This window comes from Spinacia oleracea, chromosome 3 (assembly GCF_020520425.1).
Source record: "Spinacia oleracea cultivar Varoflay chromosome 3, BTI_SOV_V1, whole genome shotgun sequence".
NCBI classification, from domain to species: Eukaryota; Viridiplantae; Streptophyta; class Magnoliopsida; order Caryophyllales; family Amaranthaceae; genus Spinacia; species Spinacia oleracea.
Window position 1 is genome coordinate 140805673 of NC_079489.1, and position 19992 is coordinate 140825664.

Genomic DNA, 19992 nt, shown 5'->3' on the forward strand with positions numbered 1-19992 from the left:
GTATTATTGCTGCAGGTTTGAGTAAGGCGGGGATATCGGCCGATCGTTGAGTATCATATAATCCTGCAACAAAAAAACTCCGGTAAGTTGCTTAGTTTAGAGTGTGTTGCAAAGGCCTTTATCTATTGTATGAGTATGAGAATTTGAGGAGATGAAATTGCTGGAAACAATGTTGGAATTTGAGGTTCAATAGTCTGCAGTAGTAAATAATTTTATCATTTAGGAATCGTAAAAGCAAATAATTAACATATATTGTTTTCGCTGTTTATTATTATGAAAATATTTTAGCTACTTCAATATGAGTTGCCTACTAGATGTCATGTAAATATTGTTCATGGTTGCATATCTGATTTTAGCAGAGTTAGAGATGTACACAGATTGTGAAATTGCAGGAATTCATCTTTCAGTTATAAAAGTAATAGAAAAGTGTGTAAATAGTTTCATTACAAAAAAAATAGAATAAGCGTGTAAATAGTTTCATAATCCAAAATATTTTTTTCTCTAGAAAGGCTGAATAGCTCAACTGCTCTTGTGAGTTCTAATTGAAGAATAAATATTTGTTACTTCAATTGGAACTTATCAACTTAGGATGAAAGTAAAGTAGCAGTGGGAAATTGAAAATAATGTAGAGGCAATTTGGTATGAGATATCATCAGGCTTCCACCGCCCATGACCAAAATGTTCTGAAAAGGACTGGTCTTTTTGGTCACAACCCATGGTGAACCTTTTAGAAATATTCTTTAGACAATATTGAAGATGTATAGAAGATCTGGTCTGTGCAATTCAAGAAATTAGGCAGGAAAAGCATATAGTCGCCTCATTATCCCTTTGAAACTCACCCATACACATAAAAGTAACTCATAAAAGCAGTCTTATAAAAGACACTCCTAATCATAGAACATTAGTATTAACAAATTTTTTGTAAAATATAAATTAAACAAGTCTTAAATCTATCACTTCTAAAGGGAGAATCTAACAGTAGTGAAGTACTAATTAAGAGACTAATAAAAAGTAAAGAGAATATGTTTCCATTTAGAAAATTATTTGACGAGATAATTGACTGCTTATTTAGAAATCATCGAGCGTTATAAAGTTACCTAGTGATGATTGAATTTATTTAAATGTTAGTTAGACGAAATAGTAGGTTTAGTGCATGATTGGTGTGAGATGTGTAGGGTGTGGTTAATTAGTAACATGTTTTTTGTGAGATGTGTAGAATTTGGTATCATGAAAAGAAGAGAGCGTAGTTGGATGTATGATAGACTCGACGGGCGCAATCTTAAGCCCGACTTTCTCAAGGGGGTTGGAGAGTTCATTGAGTTTTGCAAAGAGCATCCAACATGCAATGATGGTGACAAAATAAGATGCCCATGCCCCTTGTGTGATAACAGGCGTTTTCATGATACTGAAACAGTTAGAGTACATTTGTACAAGAAGGGGTTTGTTCGTAATTACTATCAATGGATATGTCAAGGGGAAAGCTTAGTAGAGTCCTCGCGTGTTCAGCCAAATCAATATCGGGATATGGTTATTGATGCTCTTGGAAATAATCAAGAGCATTTGGTGAATGAAGAGGGTAATTCAGTTGAAGAAGAACCAAATGATGAAGCTAAGAAGTTTATAGACCTTCTAAAGGCAGCTGGAGATCCATTATATGAAGGGAGCAAACTCTCTGTGTTGGAAATGGCATCAAGAATTGCAAGTTTGAAATGTGAATTCAACTTACAACACAGGTGTGTGGATGGGTTTGCATCTTTGATGAATGATGCGATTCCAAATAACAACCAAATGGGTAGAACTTTCAATAGCACAAAGAAGGTTCTTGAGGGCTTGGAACTTCCTCATGAGAGGATCCACACATGCCCTAAAGGTTGTTTGCTCTTCTGGAAAGGCGATGCACAGTTAGATAAATGTAGAGTATGCGGAAGTGATCGGTATAAGAAGACTGCAAAGGGTAAGCTTATTCCAGCAAAAGTTCTAATCTATTTTCCAATCACACCGAGGTTGCAAAGGTTGTATGCTACCAAGAACATTTCGGAGGATATGACTTGGCATGCCAAGAATCCCCGAGTTCAAAACACCTTCGCACATCCTAGTGATAGTCAAGCGTGGAAGCACTTGGATACAACCTTTCCTAATTTCGCATCAGAGCCACGAAATGTCAGGCTTGGTTTGTGCACAGATGGATTTGCCCCCCATGGTAAATTTGGATCCCAATATTCATGTTGGCCGGTTATTCTTACACCATACAACTTGCCTCCATCGATGTGTATGAAAAGACCATTCATGTTCCTTTCTTTACTCGTTCCCGGTCCTAAAAATCCTAAAGGAAACTTGGATGTGTACATGCAACCACTCATTGAAGAGTTGAAACAGTTATGGGAGGTTGGGGCTATGACTTATGACATCTCAAGCAAGCAGAATTTCAACCTCCGCGCAGCCCTTTTGTGGACTATTAGTGATTTTCCTGCATATGGAATGCTATCTGGATGGTCCACGGCCGGAAAGAAGGCTTGCCCTTATTGTATGGATAAAAGCAAGGCATTTTGGCTTGAACATGGAGGTAAAGTTTCATGGTTTTATTGTCATCGACAATTCCTTCCACATGATCACCCTTTTCGAAAGAATAAAACAGCTTTCTGCAAAAACAAAGTTGAAAATGGCATGGGTCCGCATATAATGTGTGGAGAAGAATTGTGGCAATGCGTGAAGGACTTGCCTAAAGCAACTGATGGTCCTGAAGCTCTTAAGAAGTTGAAGAGTGCCAAAATGGGTTGGTTCAAACAAAGTATTCTATGGGAACTCCCATATTGGAAGGATTTGCTTCTTCGTCACAACTTGGATGTCATACACATTGAAAAGAACTTTTTTGACCAACTCATAAACACTGTGATGGATGTGAAAGGTAGCACCTCGGACACCACTAGTGCAAGGAAAGATATGGCTAAGTATTGTAAACGTCGGCAGTTAGAGCTTGGAAATGGAAATCAAACCATGCCAAAAGCACCCTTTGCACTTGACAAGGCTCAAAAGAAGGTGTTATGTGAATGGGTTCGAGACTTGAAATTCCCGGATGCTTATGCTTCAAACTTGAGCAGGTGTGTTAATCTTCAATCATGCAAGCTGTATGGAATGAAGAGCCACGATTGTCATGTCTTCATGGAGAGGTTACTTCCGGTTGCTTTGAAGGAGTTGCTTCCCTTGCATGTTTGGAAGGAAATTACAGAGATTAGTCAATTCTTCCGAGACTTATGCGCCCCCACTATCAAAGCGAGTGACATAGATCGCTTGGATAAGAATATTGCTGAGATCTTGTGCAAGCTAGAGAAGATTTTTCCACCTGCATTTTTCAACTCAATGGAACACTTGCCAGTTCATCTTCCACATGAGGCAAAGGTTGGTGGTCCCGTCCAGTACAGGTGGATGTACCCATTTGAAAGGTAATCAAAATAATACAAATTAGCGTAAATAAATTATTACTTTAAATATCTTATATGTTTACTAGTAACTATTAATCAAACTTACATAATTTATAGGTTTCTTAACCATTTGAAGCGTAAGGTTGGAAATAAGGCACGTGTAGAAGGCTCCATATGCAATGCTTACATAATGGAGGAGATTACGAACTTTTGTTCCCACTATTTTCAACCTGAGGTTGACACCAAAGCAAGGGATCTAGGAAGAAATGTCCATTCGGTTGTTGAGAACCAACATGACGTTAATATCCCCGAGATGTTCAGGGTGGATTGTGGTCGTGCACCTACTAATGGCCGTTTGCGCTTCTTGCAAGACATGGAGTATGATCGAGCACATCTTTATGTGCTTGCAAACAGTGGCATCTTAGGTGAATATGAAAGGTAAAAAACTATAATTTAATTATTGTAAACTCTTCTAACGACGTATTTAACCTTTATTTCCTTAATTACCATAGGAAATTTGAGGAGCACATTCTCCAAACTCAACCTCACATAGTAATGGAGGATATTTGGAGTAAATGCGAAGCCCAGTTCCCTGAATGGTTTAAATCACATGTGAGATTAATTGTATTTTGCTTTTATTCATAAACAATATTACTTACACTAGTCATTGAAAGGAAAAAAAAATTACTAACTAATTCTACGAATTAGGTTCTCCGGTCTTTGAGTCCTAATGATGTGACACGGGCGCTTGCGATGGGCCCCTCTAGACAAGTAAGGACATGGAGCCGGTTCTATGCGAATGGATATAATTTTCAAACTCATGACTACGGCAAACACAAGTCAACTATGAATTATGGAGTGTGTGTACAAAGTCCTGATGAAGTTGACTACTTTGGCATTTTGGAGGAGGTGGTTGAACTTTCTTATTGTGGTAAGCTTCAAGAGTACAAGACAATCTTGTTTAAGTGCAGCTGGATGGATTCCGTGAAGGGTATGAACATTCATGAACAATACAAACTTGTTGAGGTCAATCATTCTAAGAGATACCCAAAGTATGACCCGTTTGTATTGTCTTACCAAGTTAGTCAAGTATACTTTGCACACTACCCCAGTTTGAAGAGGGATAAAGCCCAATGGTGGGCTGTGTTTAAAACTAAGGCAAGGTCTGTGATTGATGCTCCGGTTGACTTAGACTTTCTACAAGAAGATGCAAATGAGGTTTCTTCAGCTCTTTGTGCTCCAGATGAGATCCCAGATTATGAAGATCAAGATGATGATGATGATGACGATATTAATGATGGTGATGCTGATAGTATGAGTGATGAGGATGAGGATGATGAAGATGAGGATGAGGATGATGAGGATGAGGATGATGGTGATGATGACATTGATGATGATGATGACGATGGTGATGATGATGATGCTGATGATTCTGATGGATACGACGATTAACTTGATATTGCTGATTTTGGTCCTATTTGGTTGTTTAATTTTAGGTTCAAGAAATATTATGTAGTTGTTTGGTAAACTTATGATTGGAATTTGACATGTGTTGTCTTTTATGATTGAACTTTGAATTATGTTGTTGTTTATTGAACTTATCATTGAACTTTTTATTTTGGTTGTATAAATTTATGTTTGTTAGACAATCTGTAGTTGTTTGTTACTTGTTATTAGGTAATTATATATGTAGCGTAAGTTTATTAATGTTAATGCTTGGTTTGTGTTCCATTAAATAAACAGATGTCCAATCGATGAATTGTCTTTTATGATTGAAATTTGAGTTATTTAAACTTGGTTTGTGTTCTACTAAATAAACAGATGTCCAATCGAGGAGAACATTCAGCCATCCGCAGTCGTTTAGGTGCACGTGGAGGTGGTCGTGAAGGTGGTCGTGGAGGTGGCCATGGAGCTGACCATGGAGCTGGCCGTGGAGGTACTACACGGGTGACCCAACCCTCACTGGATACCTACTTTGATGATGACGAAACTCAAGGTGAATACTCTGAAGAGGTGGTACCTGATTCACAAGTAAATGAAGAAGCTGAGGATTCTGGAGTCGTTTGGATGGCACCGGGTGAACTTTGGTAAGATTTAGAGTTACATTTTAATTATTTTATCTCATGTATGAATGTTGTAAACTAACGTTACTTGTGTTATTTCCTATTCCACTATGTAAGGTTTGATCACAGTTCCATTTCGCGGGATATTACTAACGTCATCCAGAAATATTTCAAGAGTCCTTGGACGTGTTATACCAAAGTTGACAAGGATACAAAAGATCATTGGTTCACTCTGTTCAAGGTTTACACAATTTTATATCATGTAATGTATCACTTTTTATTTTTCAACTTGCTATAATTGTAACATAACAAAATATCCTTCTTTTCTTTTCTTTTGTGTAGAGGACCTATAAATGGTTGCCTGAGTTTGATCACCTTGCTGTGCGTGATTACCATGCAAATGCATATAAACGGGTTAAGTACATCCACTACCAAATAACAAGAAAGAGTAATGGAAGGAAGCCAGATTGGATGTCTGAGAAAGTGCATGCAGATATGATGAAGCACGTGGATGATGATGAATTCAAGAAAAGATCTGAGCAGGCTAAGAAAAATAGAAGAGGGGGTTCATTAACCAACAATGTTGAACCATCACATTTCCAAGGTTCCATTTCCACAACTGAGGCTGCAAAGAAAATGGTAAGTTTAATAATGTAACTAAATTTCATTTAACGTTGTTACTAATTTGATTATTCACAAAAATTACTTGTATAATTAGGCAAAGGAAAGTGGAGGTGTGATGCCTACAGCTGGTGACTTATATTTGAAGACACACACGAAGGAAGTACCGGGTAAAGGGAAAGTCCCTTGTAGTAGCAAAGCAAAGCAAATCAAGGTAACTTACTATTATTCAAACAAAGCTTATGAAACACGTTTTAAGTTTAAAATCAACCCTTAGTTCGTTTAGTTGAAAAATGGGAGCGAAAATGCCTTATTTGGTCAATATAGGTCCTATATCGACAAAATATGACCTATGAAACATGTTTTAAGTTTAAAATCAGCCCGTAGGTGATTAAGTTGAAAAATGGGACCGAAAACACCTTATTTAGCCTATATGTGACCTATATCGACCAAATATGACCTAAATGTGCTTAAATTGTTTAGAATCAGTTTTAGAAACCTTGAATATGACACATAAAACATGTAAATGGTTTGAAATGACAAGTTTGGTTCCTTAGCTCAAAGTTGGGCGAGAAAATGACATTTTAGGCAATATATGACCTATAACGACCAAATAGGCCTTAGATGTGAGTAAATACCTTTGAATGTGACTTAGCAAGTTCAAAAAAAGCTTATGAAACATGTTTTAAGTTTAAAATCTGCCCCTAGGTGATTTAGTTGAAAAATGGGACCGAAAAGCCTTATTTAGCCTATATATGACCTATAACGACCAAATAGGCCTTAGATGTGAGTAAATAACGTTGAATGTGACTTAGCAAGTTCAAACAAAGCTTATGAAACATGTTTTAAGTTTAAAATCTGCCCCTAGGTGATTTAGTTGAAAAATGGGACCGGAAATGCCTTATTTAGCCTATATATGACCTATATCGACCAAATATGACTTAAATGTGCTTAAATTGCTTAGAATCAGTTTTAGAAACCTTTAATATGCCACATAAAACATGTAAATGGTTTGAAATGACAAGTTTGGTTCCTTAGTTCAAAGTTGGGCGAGAAAATGACATTTTAGGCAATATATGACCTATAACGACCAAATAGGCCTTAGATGTGAGTAAATACCTTTGAATGTGACTTAGCAAGTTCAAACTAAACTTATGAAACACATTTTAAGTTTAAAATCTTTCCCTAGGTGATTTAGTTAAAAAATGGGACCGAAAATGCCTTATTTAGCCTATATGTGACCTATAACGACCAAATAGGCCTTAGATGTGAGTAAATACCTTTGAATGTGACTTAGCAAGTTCAAACAAAGCTTATGAAACATGTTTTAAGTTTAAAATCTGCCCCTAGGTGATTTAGTTGAAAAATGGGACCGGAAATGCCTTATTTAGCCTATATATGACCTATATCGACCAAATATGACTTAAATGTGCTTAAATTGCTTAGAATCAGTTTTAGAAACTTTTAATATGCCACATAAAACATGTAAATGGTTTGAAATGACAAGTTTGGTTCCTTAGTTCAAAGTTGGGCGAGAAAATGACATTTTAGGCAATATATGACCTATAACGACCAAATAGGCCTTAGATGTGAGTAAATACCTTTGAATGTGACTTAGCAAGTTCAAACTAAACTTATGAAACACATTTTAAGTTTAAAATCTGCCCCTAGGTGATTTAGTTGAAAAATGGGACCGAAAATGCCTTATTTAGCCTATATATGACCTATAACGACCAAATAGGCCTTAGATTTGAGTAAATACCTTTGAATGTGACTTAGCAAGTTCAAACAAAGCTTATGAAACATGTTTTAAGTTTAAAATCTGCCCCTAGGTGATTTAGTTGAAAAATGGGACCGCAAATGCCTTATTTAGCCTATATATGACCTATAACGACCAAATAGGCCTTAGATGTGAGTAAATACCTTAGAATCGGTTTTAGAAACCTTGAATATGCCACATAAAACATGTAAATGGTTTGAAATGACAAGTTTGGTTCCTTAGCTCAAAGTTGGGCGAGAAAATGACATTTTAGGCAATATATGACCTATAACGACCAAATAGGCCTTAGATGTGAGTAACTACGTTTGAATGTGACTTAGCAAGTGAAAACAAAGCTTATGAAACATGTTTTAAGTTTAAAATCAGCCCTTAGTTCTTTTTTTTGAAAAATGGGAGCGAAAATGCCTTATTTAGCCTATATATGTTTTAAGTTTAAATGTGCTCAATTTAATATATTTGTTATGCATGGGTGATAATCATTTTAATTCTTGTAGGAAAACTACGTTTGAATGTGACTTAGAAAGTTCAAACTAACCTTATGAAACATGTTTTAAGTTTAAAATCAGCCCGTAGGTGATTAAGTTGAAAAATGGGACCGAAAACGCCTTATTTAGCCTATATGTGACCTATATCGGCCAAATATGACCTAAATGTGCTTAAATTGCTTAGAATCAGTTTTATAAAGCTTGAATATGCCACACAAAACATGTAAATGGTTTGAAATGACAAGTTTGGTTCCTTAGCACAAAGTTAGGCGAGAAAATGACATTTTAGGCAAAATATGACCTATAACGAACAAATAGGCCTTAGATGTGAGTAAACACATTTGAATGTGACTTAGCAAGTTCAAACAAAGCTTATGAAACACGTTTTAAGTTTAAATGTGCTCCATTTAATAAAATTTTTATGCATGGGTGATAATCATTTTAATTCTTGTAGGAAAACTATGAAAAAAATGTTGCTGAATGTGTTGAAAAAGGCATTGCTAAAGATCCCAACCAAATCTACTTTGAGACAGTAGGTGGGAGAAAGAAGGGAAAGGTCCCCGGGCTGGGTAGTGGAGCCTCTCTATACTTTGCACCATCTAGAAGGGGTGGTAGTTCTTCTAGCTCATACACCCCATCTATTTATTCTCAAATATCATCTCGATTGGAAGAGACTCAACAACAGTTGACCCAAAAATCCATTGAGCTTGAAACAACAAAAAATCAGATGTTAAAGGCTATGGAGGACGATCTACTTTTGAGGCAAAGGGAGAGAGAAGAAAGAGAAGCAGAGCGACTACAGCACCAAAGGGAGATGGAAAGGGAGAGACAAGAGAGAGAAAGGGAGAGACAAGAAAGAGAAGAACATGCCGCCCAGATGAAAAAGGCAATGGAGTCTTACGAGCGGATGTTCAGTCAGTGTACTGGTTTTCCTTTCTCGCAGTCGCAGGACCCTCGAGATCCAACCGGAGGCGGGACACCTTTGTGTTAGGTAGTTAGTATTCTTGTATTAGTTTGAACTAGTTACAACTTTTCGTATTAACATGTTTGAACAACATTATGTGTATTATGAATCTTTGTTGTATGACTTTGAACATGTTTAATATTATAACATCGAGCAGGTTTCATACGATTTTACAGAATTTATATAAATTCGTATATATACAGGCATATATAATACTAGATTTAAAGCCCGTGCGATGCACGGGTTAAATTTATTTTTTTTGTTTGATTTTTTTTCCAACTTTAAGCAATATTTAGTGAGATTTTATAATCAATGAGTATGACAGTTTTAACGGGTTTTTATTTATCTATTACAAATTTTCAAAATTTATCTCTTATTATCTTTTAGTGGGTTTTTATTTTATATTTTACTGAGTTTTATTTATCTTTTAAAAAATGTTCAAAATTTATCTCTTATTATCTTTTATCGGGTCTTTATTTATCTTTTTTTATTTATCTGTTATTATTTATTACTGAGTTGCATTTATCTTTTTTCCTCCCTAGCAAAATTTATCTCCTATTATCTTTTACCGGTTATTTATTTATCTATTTTTATTTTTCTAATCTTTATCTCTTATTATCTTTTAAGGGGTCTTTTTTTTTCTCTCTTATTATCTTGTACTTGTCTTTATTTATCTGTTTTAATTCTTAAGAAATCTAAAATAATATTATTGTTTGATGACATGAAAATCCTACGTGGCGCTCCGAATACACTCCAAAAAAAACTACCCTTATGCATGATCCAAAGTCCAAATTATCTAACTAATAAGAAGAGATAATTAATTGATTACATATTAATTGATTACATAACAAGCTAAGCAAATACTACTAATAATAATTTGAGATATGACAAAACACATACAACTCCACTAATCATAAATAAAAAGAAATAAGTAGTGTGTAATTTTGGATAGAAAATAGGATTTAACGAAAAGATAAATTAGAATTAAAAATGATAAAATCCTTTAAAAACACAATTGTCTAGTACTATTGATACTATCCGATGGATTCTAATGACTCTTATCTTGGTAGTTGAATACAACCAGTAACTCCATAATCACTAAAAGTATTAATACGTATTGGTATGGTACCGAATTACTTCGTATATAATACTACGTATCCCGGTGTGAGACTCGAGTATTCTCATCATCTGATCGATCATAAATTAAGAATACAATTTGATCATCCAATTTTGACAATTTATAGTAATCAAATTAATAATTTCAACATGCATGAGTTAATATGTCAAGTCACACTCCGTATGAGTATGAGATATTGAGGTGTTTATATATTTGAATATGATATGAATCCAATCAAAAAAAATATTTTATAAATTTGATGCTAAAAATAGTAAAATCATATAATACAACACCCTATAAATTAACCCGTGCATTGCACGGGCTTAAATCACGTATGAGATACTTCGTATATAATATCTCAGTGGTTATAGGTTTGAATTTTATTGTACCTATGCCTATCACAAAAACTATGTCGTGGAAGGAATTGAGATTAAATTGAAAATTTAAGCACGATGGTGGCTTTGTCAATTGATTTTGTGTCTGAGGATATATATAAAGGGGAGTTTTTTTGGAGAACAATGAGAGCGTACACATAGGATTTCATGTTACAAAATTAAATGGTAACGCCATTTTAAATAATAAAATAAAAATATAAAATTTTAAGATAGTATTGAAAATTTTCATAAAAAAATCTGAAAAAACATAAGATAAAATTGAAAATTTCTTGAAAAGATAACTCTGTAAAGATAATTTTTGGTTTAGTACAACACAACATTGTTCAAGTTGTAAAAAAAAAAAAAAAAAGATGAGAATAAAAAGTGGATGAAATTCTTATTATTAAGGTAACATCTAAATTGTACGTAGTTCGTTGTGCCGGATAAACTTGATGAATTAAAGTTTGTGTTTCACTTTTTCTTGTGCGCCACCATCGACTTTTGCGCTGAAACACAATAAATAATTAATTTACGTGAGTTGAAATACAAATATATCAATAATTAATATACAAAATTCTTGCGATGAAACATAAACAATGAAGCAGATACAAAATTCACATAAACAATTATGCTTGTACAAAATTCACATAAACAATTATGCTTGTACAAAATTGTTGCGATGAGACATAAACAATGGAGCAGATACAAAATCCTTTTTATATGTAACATAAACATCATGTGAAAATAAATAAGAGGTAGATGGAATTAAAATTACTTACTCGATCCATACAATAAAATGATTTGAGTGATACTTACATGGACATAATTTATTCGGCAAAACTTAGAGAAAACGTATGAGAAAGTACGTAATACTGTAATACTCCGTAGGGTAGGTTAAAGAATGATCTAATTTAGTTGAGATTTTTAATGTGAGGGTATGTATATATATACAAAAAGATGGAAGAAGTTTGTGAAATCTATCTTTATCATATTGAGTAGTTAATCATAGCAAGACTCTAATATTATTTATTTAATTAGTTAATAATATATGATGACGTGGAAATCCTACGTGGACGCTCTCAATGCTCACCAAAAAACTCCCCTTTATATATATATATTAGATTTACAGGTACATATATAATATTTATACAGGCATATATAATATTTACAGGTACATATATAATATTTATACAGGCATATATAATATTTACAGGTACATATATAATATTTATACAGGCATATAATACAGGTATATATACGATTTTACAAAATTGGCTGCAACTGATATTTGAATAATTACCGACCGCAAAGGCAGTCACAAATTTAGTGACCGCCACAAAAGCAGTCACTAATTTAGTGACCGCCCCCAAGGCAGTCACTAATTTAGTGACCGCCAAAGCAGTCACTAAATTAGTGACCGCCACCAAGGCAGTCACTAATTTAGTGACCGCCACGAAAGCAGTCACTAATTTAGTGACCGCTACGAAGGCAATCACTAATTTAGTGACCGCCACAAAGGCAGTCACTAAATTAGTGACCGCCAAAGCGGTCGCTAATTTAGTGACCGTCAAGGCGGTCGCTAATTTAGCGACTGCATTAGCGGTCACTAATTTAGTGACTGCTTTGGCGGTCACTAATTTAGTGACTGCTTAGGTGGCGGTCGCTAATCCTGTCGGTAAATTTTAGCGACCGCCTTCCAGTTGGAGTTTCCTAAATTACCGTCCAGGTGAAAACTGACCGCCTTTTTGCGACCGCTGGCGGTCGCAAAATCTTTTACCAACCGTTTTTCGCGTTTTACCAACCAATTTTAGCGGTTGGTAATTAATCAATTTCTTGTAGTGTCCTGGGCGTTGAAACTGCGCCCCAGGAACCTTTTTTCTTTCTTTTCATTCTTTTGATTCGATCGTACCTATTTTTGCAGATTTGGCTTGCGGAACGGCTTAGACTTTTGGAAGCTCCTGCCGATCCTAAACATTATCGCCCTATAGCTTTGGGTAACCGAAAATACTTGCACCAAGGCTAGGACGAGGCCGAATGGACCTCCTTTTTTACTTATGGCATTTGTTCTATTAAGTGGGTGGCACCATGGTGGGGTTTGACTACTATGACAGGGGGGTCTGATGTATCGGTTTATATTTCTTTGTTGGGCTATCTTGTCCCATTTATATTTTCCCTTACCGAGTCATGCGTCAATATGGTTTAAGGCAGACTATCCCCTTTCTGATACGGTACCACCTAAGGTAGCGACCTTTGCACAAACACAGGTCTTGGCGTGGGCTAGGTATTATGATGGTCTCCCGCGTTGGGCTGTAGCTACAAATGGGTTTGTGGGTCTTTCTGAAAACTATAAGTTGTGGATGAGTTCCGATGACAAGGATGTGAGGACCGAGGCTCGTAATGGAGAGCCGGCTGAGCTTTTGATACCTCGTATTCGTGTTAAGTATGAGGGTCCTGATTCTGCCAGACCTCGTACCTATAGTTTTAAGACTGTGAAAGCTCGTCCTGATCGAAAGCGTAAGGAAGTTCTTCCCCATTCCAGTGTCAGGCCTAAAAAGGTGCCTAACATGAAGGGGCCTGCTGTTGTTAAAAGAAATGCAAGCTCTCGCGGAGATCGTCGCCGGAACAATGTATGGGTTAGGAAGGCTCAGCCGCCTGTAGAAACAGTGGCTGGTCCAGTCGATGATAGTAATCCTTCTCCCACCACTGTTTGTGCCCTTGAGGCTGAGCGGGCTATAACTGAAAATGTTTCTAAAGCTTTGGCATCTTTGAAAGTTAGTGTCCAAGAGCCGGTTCTTATGGAGATTGATATTGGGGCAGCGCAGAAGAATGTGGGGGTGGATCCTGCGAACATTGCTCTCTACAAGACTTTATTTGATGATCCGGAAGAACTAGAGTAGTGTAGTTCTTGCTAGGGTGTAGGTGCCCTTTATTTATTTCAGTTGTGTTTGTTTTTGTTTCTAGCACTTTGTTTTCCTTCTTATTATATTTTAATAAAGGCATATTTTTAGTTTCCATTCAATTTTGTTTATATGTCTAACACTTTTTACACGAAAAATATGATTTGTTATTATTATTTGGACCGAATCCTTGGTAAGGATTGCCTACGTATCTTGTCAGAATCAGGTCGCGCGTAGTTCTTAGCTTTAGAATAAGTTCTAGTATGCCGGATCTCGGTAGATATGTCCTGAAGTGGAAACATATTACTTAATCGGTCAAATGAGTGAAGTATTTGCCATTATTTTCATCTGCCGTTTTCCATAGGTTGCGTAAAATTCGACCAATTTGTTGGTAAACCTATTTGGATACGCACTGTACCCCCCCAAGTGTTCGTTATTTTTCCGTTGTGTGCGGATAAAATGACGAGCACTTTTCGAAAAAAGAAAAACTTTGGCAGGCAGAGAGTTTCAACGCCCAGGCTGGGGCGTCAGAAATTTCGGCGCCCAGCCCTGGGCGCTGAAAATAGCTTGGGCGGTCAATTTTGACGTTTTGCTTCACATGTTCTTGCGTTTATTTCTATTTTATTTTTTGTGCCTTGATATTTTGCTTCATAGTTAAAGTTAATTTTGAGGCTGTTTTGGAGGTTTTTTGACTGTTAGCGTGAAACGCATTTTTGTCCAGATTAATTTTTTCTATTGGTGACTCAAAACATTTTTGAAAATGGAGTTAGGGTGCGGAACTTATGAAGATCTTTGTGGAGGGTATGATGGAATCTTATGTGAAAGCTGTCAGTGGGTTCTACGTTTTATGAATTTATTTTTTGGTAACATTTGCATTTGTTTTAAATTTTTGATTTCTTTTTGATTTTGGGTTGCATGGGTTGGCTCTCATGATGACATTGGTTGGCTTTTTAGGTTTTGAGGATGGGATAGTGTGGTTTATTTTGTGGGCTTCGGGAACTGGTTCACATGGCATTATTTCAAAACCGAATGGGCTTTGTTTGTTGGGCCTATAGTGGGCCGTTTCTTTATTTTTTTATTTTGCAAGTACATTTGGTGTTTATTTAGTGTTAGAATAAAATTTTTAGGAGAAATATTACGCCTTTATTAATTTGGAAAGTAAGAAAACACACTGAAATAAAACTGACCCATATTCTAAAGGGCCTTAGGACCATCTAAAGTCTCTATTATTTTTTCTATCAATCTAAAGAACTACTAGGCGCTTTTTACTAATGGTGCCCTATGTGGCTCAAGCCTGGGGTTTAGTCTCATAAAACTTCGGTCCTTCACCGGTACTCATCTTGAATTCCATTCCTTTTGCGTTGACCCACTGATATATCTTCACCCATCCGTTCCCGACCTCTTCTAGTGTTGATGCAGGAGAGATTAACCGGGTTGGATCAAAACCTTCATCTTGTAAAGCTAGGGTAGTCATCACAGTCTCGTTCTCCATAGGCCTCGATTCGTTAAACAATGTCCATAGAGCCTGGTTGTCTAATATTTCAGCTGTTTTCGTCTTGGTGAGGTGGGGTGCCTCATCCAAGGTGTGGCAGTCATGGAAAATTTCAAATCCTGGTTTTAGCAGGCCATCCTGAACGAAGGGTTCAGGGAAATCACAGCATGGGTGTTCTTCTCCTTCCCGAACAAACATCCCGTTAAGGGTCCTTTGATATGGGGGAAGGAGGGTGGTTTGTTTGGCTTTGTTAAGGCGTAGCCTAGATAGGCGGTCAGCAATATCTTCCTCCGTTGGTTCATAACCTAAGCCAAAGGGAGTAGATTTGTCGGGAAAAGGATGGAATGTGCATTCCTTCTTCCTTATGCCCAATGGGGTTCCTGGGAAATAACCTTGAGCCAACAACATTCTTGGGATGACTCGGGATGCATGCGGGTCTAGGAATGCTGGATCATAATCTTCGATGAACTGGATTGCTTCTTCCATTTGAAACCCATAAAGGTCATCTGCAGTTTCGGCTGTTCCGATCATAGTACAACTGACGTCGAGAGGAGGGGCGCGGATTTCTAGTATTACCCCGTTATGGTTAAGTTTAACCATTTGGTGCAAGGTAGAAGCCACACCTCCTAAGTCATGGAGCCAAGGTCGCCCCAAGAGGAGGTTGAAAGTGGGCTTGATGTCAATTATTTGAAACTCCGTGGTGCGTGCCACAGGCCCAGTTTGTATGGTAAGGTTGATTTTTCCCAACACAGGCCTTCGGGAGTTATCATAAGCTCGTACCCCTTGTGAGGAGGTTTGGAAGTCATCGCTTCCTAGCCCCAAGCAATGGGCGGTTCGCAATGGGTAGACATTAACCACCGAACCATTATCTACGAGCGCTAGGGGGATGTTTTGTCCTTTGCATCCGACCACTAAGTAAAGGGCTTTATTGTGAGCACCCCCCTCTTTGGGTAAGTCTTTATTAGTGAAAACTATGGCTTTTTCTCCGGCATCTCTCGTGACATGGCTAACCAATGAGTCAGGTGTGATATCTGTGGGTACTGAGATGAGGTCAAGTGACCGAATAAGCTTTTCGCGATGTTCCTTTGAAGTACACATAAGATCTCAGATGGTAATATCAGCCTTGGTTCTTTTCAGTTGTTTCAGGAGAGGATTTTCGATGACTTCCGCGACGGTGGCGTGCCTCCCGTTCTCAGGAGTTTGCCTAACCGGGATGTCGTCCATGGGAGGTGGGTGAATATCCGGTTGGTATATCCTTCCGGATCGGGTGAGGTTGTCGACCTCGAGCTCCTGAGGGGTGGTGTCAATGAGAGCATACCCGGGCCAAGTTTCAGTGAAGAGGTCCTGGCCCGAGACTTGAGATAGGTAAATATCTTCAGCATCATCGTTCCACACACCGTACACTTCCCCCTCGACTCGATCCATAGGTACCACAGCGAGTGGTGCACCTTGAGGTGTAATATACACCGTGGGGTCGAAATTTTCTGGTTGGTCGAGAGAGATGTGACAAGAGCCGAGTGGGCTCTTGTTGTTGTTGGGTTTGCCAACGTTAGGGAGAGGTATTACTTCATCCTCCATCATGTCCTGGATCGTATGTTTTAGATGCCAGCATTTTTCAGTGTCATGCCCATTTCCTTGATGGAATTTGCAGTAAGTACCTTCGACCCAATATTTGTTTTTGACAGGAGGATCACGGGTGGGGCCCATAGGTCTCAACTTTCCTTGATTGGTTAGTCTTTCAAAGGCTTGTACCAAAGTTGACCCGAGTGGGGCAAACTTTTGGTCTCCGACCCATCTTACAGGGTATCTTCGGGCGGGAGCCTCTTCTACAGCATGGACTTCTTGGGCTTGGGGTGTGTTACCCCGATTATAGGTGTTGGTCTTATATGCAGGTTTGCTCTGTATGGTTTTGGCGAGGTCGTCCTCGATTTTTATTCCCACATCATAAACCCTTTTGAAAGTGTCGAGTCCCAGGTACCTAAGGTGTTGTCTGTAAGCCGGGTCTAAGTTGTCAATGAACTTTTGGACCAATTCTGTTTCGGGAGGCCTATTGATTAGCTGGGCCGCCTGGTCCCTCCATCTAGCAAAGTAGGTTGTGAAACCCTCATTTTTCTTTTGGAAGAGAACTTCCAGCTCGCGCATGGTGACTTGGAAATCCATGTTCGACGAGTATTGCTTGATGAAGACATTGACAAAGTCTTCCCAGGTGGGGAAGAGCTTAGGGTCCTGGTGATAGTACCATTTGAGCGGCACAGGTTTCAAGGACAAAGGAAAGGCAGGTAGGTACATGGACTTGTCCACGCCTTTCAAGTTCATGGTATTCACAAAGCTCAGCAGATGACACGGGGGTTGTCCGTGGCCTTGAACTTTGGTAAGTCAGATGAACTGAACTTTTCTGGTAATTTTCCAGAAAAAGGTTCAGGCTCGAGGGAGAAGTATTTGCTCCCCATGGTTTGCTGTAGGACCATTTTTTTGATCCTCTTCTCGTTTTCGAGGTCATTTTTGGCTTGCGCAGCCGCTAAGGCTTCATTTTCCATTTTTAGTTGGCCCATGAGTTGGGTCATTTGATCCATCTGGTCTCGCAAATCTTCGATGGACATGTTTGGAGGTGCGAATCGAGGTTGGGGAAGCGGAGATCCTTGAAATGAGGGGCGACGGACGGAGCTTGGAGTTACTAAACCTGATGTTGGTGATGTATCTTCAAGACGCACTAGCCGTTGATTCCCTGATCGGCACCAAGTGGCAGGACCGGTCCTAGGCATAAGATAAGCTAAAGTTTAGGTTCCCAAAGTTTCAAGCATTACTTAGTCTAGACTTCGATTCTCTAAATTGGTTTTTCACTTTTTCGCTCTTTCTTTTGCCGGTACACTTTTGGGGGTTTTTTTTTTTGGTCATTCTTTGGATTTTCGAAACACTTGCCTGTGTGACATCCATAGTTGTTAGCATGTTCGGTCTTGGTGCCGAGCATTGCCGTCGTAGGAGGCCTAACGACGACACAAAGAGTTATTGATTTTTTGCGAGTCGCCTTTTGAAATCGAGTGCTTTTCTCACGCCCTCGTAGCAATTCTTTTGATGAACATTTTTTGTGCTACGTACTTTCTTTTTGCTTGGGCACCGAGGCTGCTGCGCCTGACCAGAAAGTCAAGCAGCAACTTCAGCGCCCAGCAGTGGGCGTGAGAAATTTTGGCGCCCAGCCAGGGGCGTTGAAAATGCGTCCCGGGCTGGTTCTCGTTTTCTGTTTTCTGTTTATGCGACTTCGATTTTCTTGCTTGTCTAATAACGTCCTTTGCGCGTAACAGCGTTTGTGGGATTCGTTAAAGGCCATCCCGAGCGTCGCTTATTTTGTGGCGATCATTCGGGTTTGCGGAGCACGTGTTTCGGTATAACTCTTTGGCAAGTTAGTCTATGAATGTTTGGGCAATTTTTAAGGTCATTGGTTTTCTAGGATAGTTTGTCACACACAATCACATATTTCGCTACACATAACTACATTACAAACATGGATTTGAAAATTAAATATGCCACGTAGTTTATGATAGGCTTCTATGGGTAGTTTATTTGCGCCTGGCTTGGTACCGCTTCTATCGTAGATCCAACACATGCCCCGGTCGAGGTAGTGTCTTCAACAGACGAATTTCGCTCAAGAGGCTAACCCGCAAGTGCAAGCCAAGGGGGCATGCAGGCGAGAGGGACCTAATGGGCGAGCGATTGGGTTCGGGATAGGTGTACTACCTGCACAAGTACCGAGTGGGAAACATGCGCGGCGTATGCACCCCCCTATTGGCGAAAAAGGTATCCTTAGTCCCAACTCCCGAGGGAGCCGAGATTCGTTATGATGTTCTGCCCGTTCACATTAATATGCTGATTTTCAGGTCGTCCCAACTTGATGGGGAAATAAACGCGGGGTAGGATCGTTTCACCCTTCTGCTATTTTGATTACCTACAAGCACGAGTATTTCCTTCACTATCCCCAGTGGAGTCGCCAATGTGAGGGGGTCGAAAAAGCGCGAGGCTAATGCGTGACCTGTCCCTCGTGGGTGTGACGACTCTTTTTATTCAATCAAGTGTAATTGGATTTCCTGTGAGTATACATGCAATTGACCATTAATATAGGAGTCGCCATTCAGTTTTTAACGACAATGAGAAAAATTGACAAAACCCGGTTATCGTGACATAAAGGGAGTGCAATTATGTTTGACCACGACGGCCGTAGGTTCCCTTGTGTGGGGATCTTTCAATATACACCCGCAAGGTAGAGATTGAGGGTTCGGGGGACTGTAACTACCGAGAGGAGTAATTCGCTCGTCGATAACTCCAGAGGCAGGATATCCTTACTAGCTCAGCATAAATAATTGAAGGGACATGCGTTAACTATTAAACTAATCTGAATTGATTTTAGCAATATGCAGCATATTATACTAATTCGATCGTGATTATCTGATTTAAATATCATTAAGGGACCTAGCATGATAATCCAATTTCCCAAAAATATTATATTTGTTAGGCGTGATAGAACAATCATATTAGGTTGGTTTAACAGTTCATAAAAAGGGCGAGGAAAGCAGTTAAATCATCGAAAAGGGACACATTACGACGCACCCTTGAGAGGTGCGTCAGGGTTCTCAGAAAACTAACCACTTTGACTTTGCTATTTCTCCTTTTTATTTAACGAATCTCGATTATGGGACAGGATACGTTCTGTTCGATTTATGGATCGATTGCGACAGAACGCGTGAACAGTTTCGCAGCGAGAGGCTTAGGCTAAGGGGTTTAGAGTCAA

The 19992-nt window shown here is 38.5% G+C and overlaps 2 protein-coding genes across 2 annotated transcripts; both read left to right on the top strand.

Annotated features, from left to right (window-relative positions):
* Positions 1-1012: 1012 nt before the first annotated feature.
* Positions 1013-5155, top strand: LOC130470547 (uncharacterized). The gene is made up of 4 exons (XM_056840861.1): positions 1013-3440; positions 3537-3857; positions 3932-4031; positions 4128-5155. The coding sequence occupies exons 1-4, from the start codon at positions 1168-1170 to the stop codon at positions 4869-4871; spliced, it is 3438 nt and encodes a 1145-aa protein (XP_056696839.1). The 5' UTR covers positions 1013-1167; the 3' UTR covers positions 4872-5155.
* An 85-nt stretch (positions 5156-5240) lies between these two features.
* Positions 5241-9500, top strand: LOC130470548 (uncharacterized). Its single transcript, XM_056840863.1, has 5 exons — positions 5241-5506; positions 5600-5723; positions 5825-6121; positions 6201-6317; positions 8823-9500. Exons 1-5 carry the CDS (start codon positions 5241-5243, stop codon positions 9357-9359), a joined length of 1341 nt encoding a protein of 446 aa, XP_056696841.1. The 3' UTR covers positions 9360-9500.
* The last annotated feature ends 10492 nt before the right edge of the window (positions 9501-19992 follow it).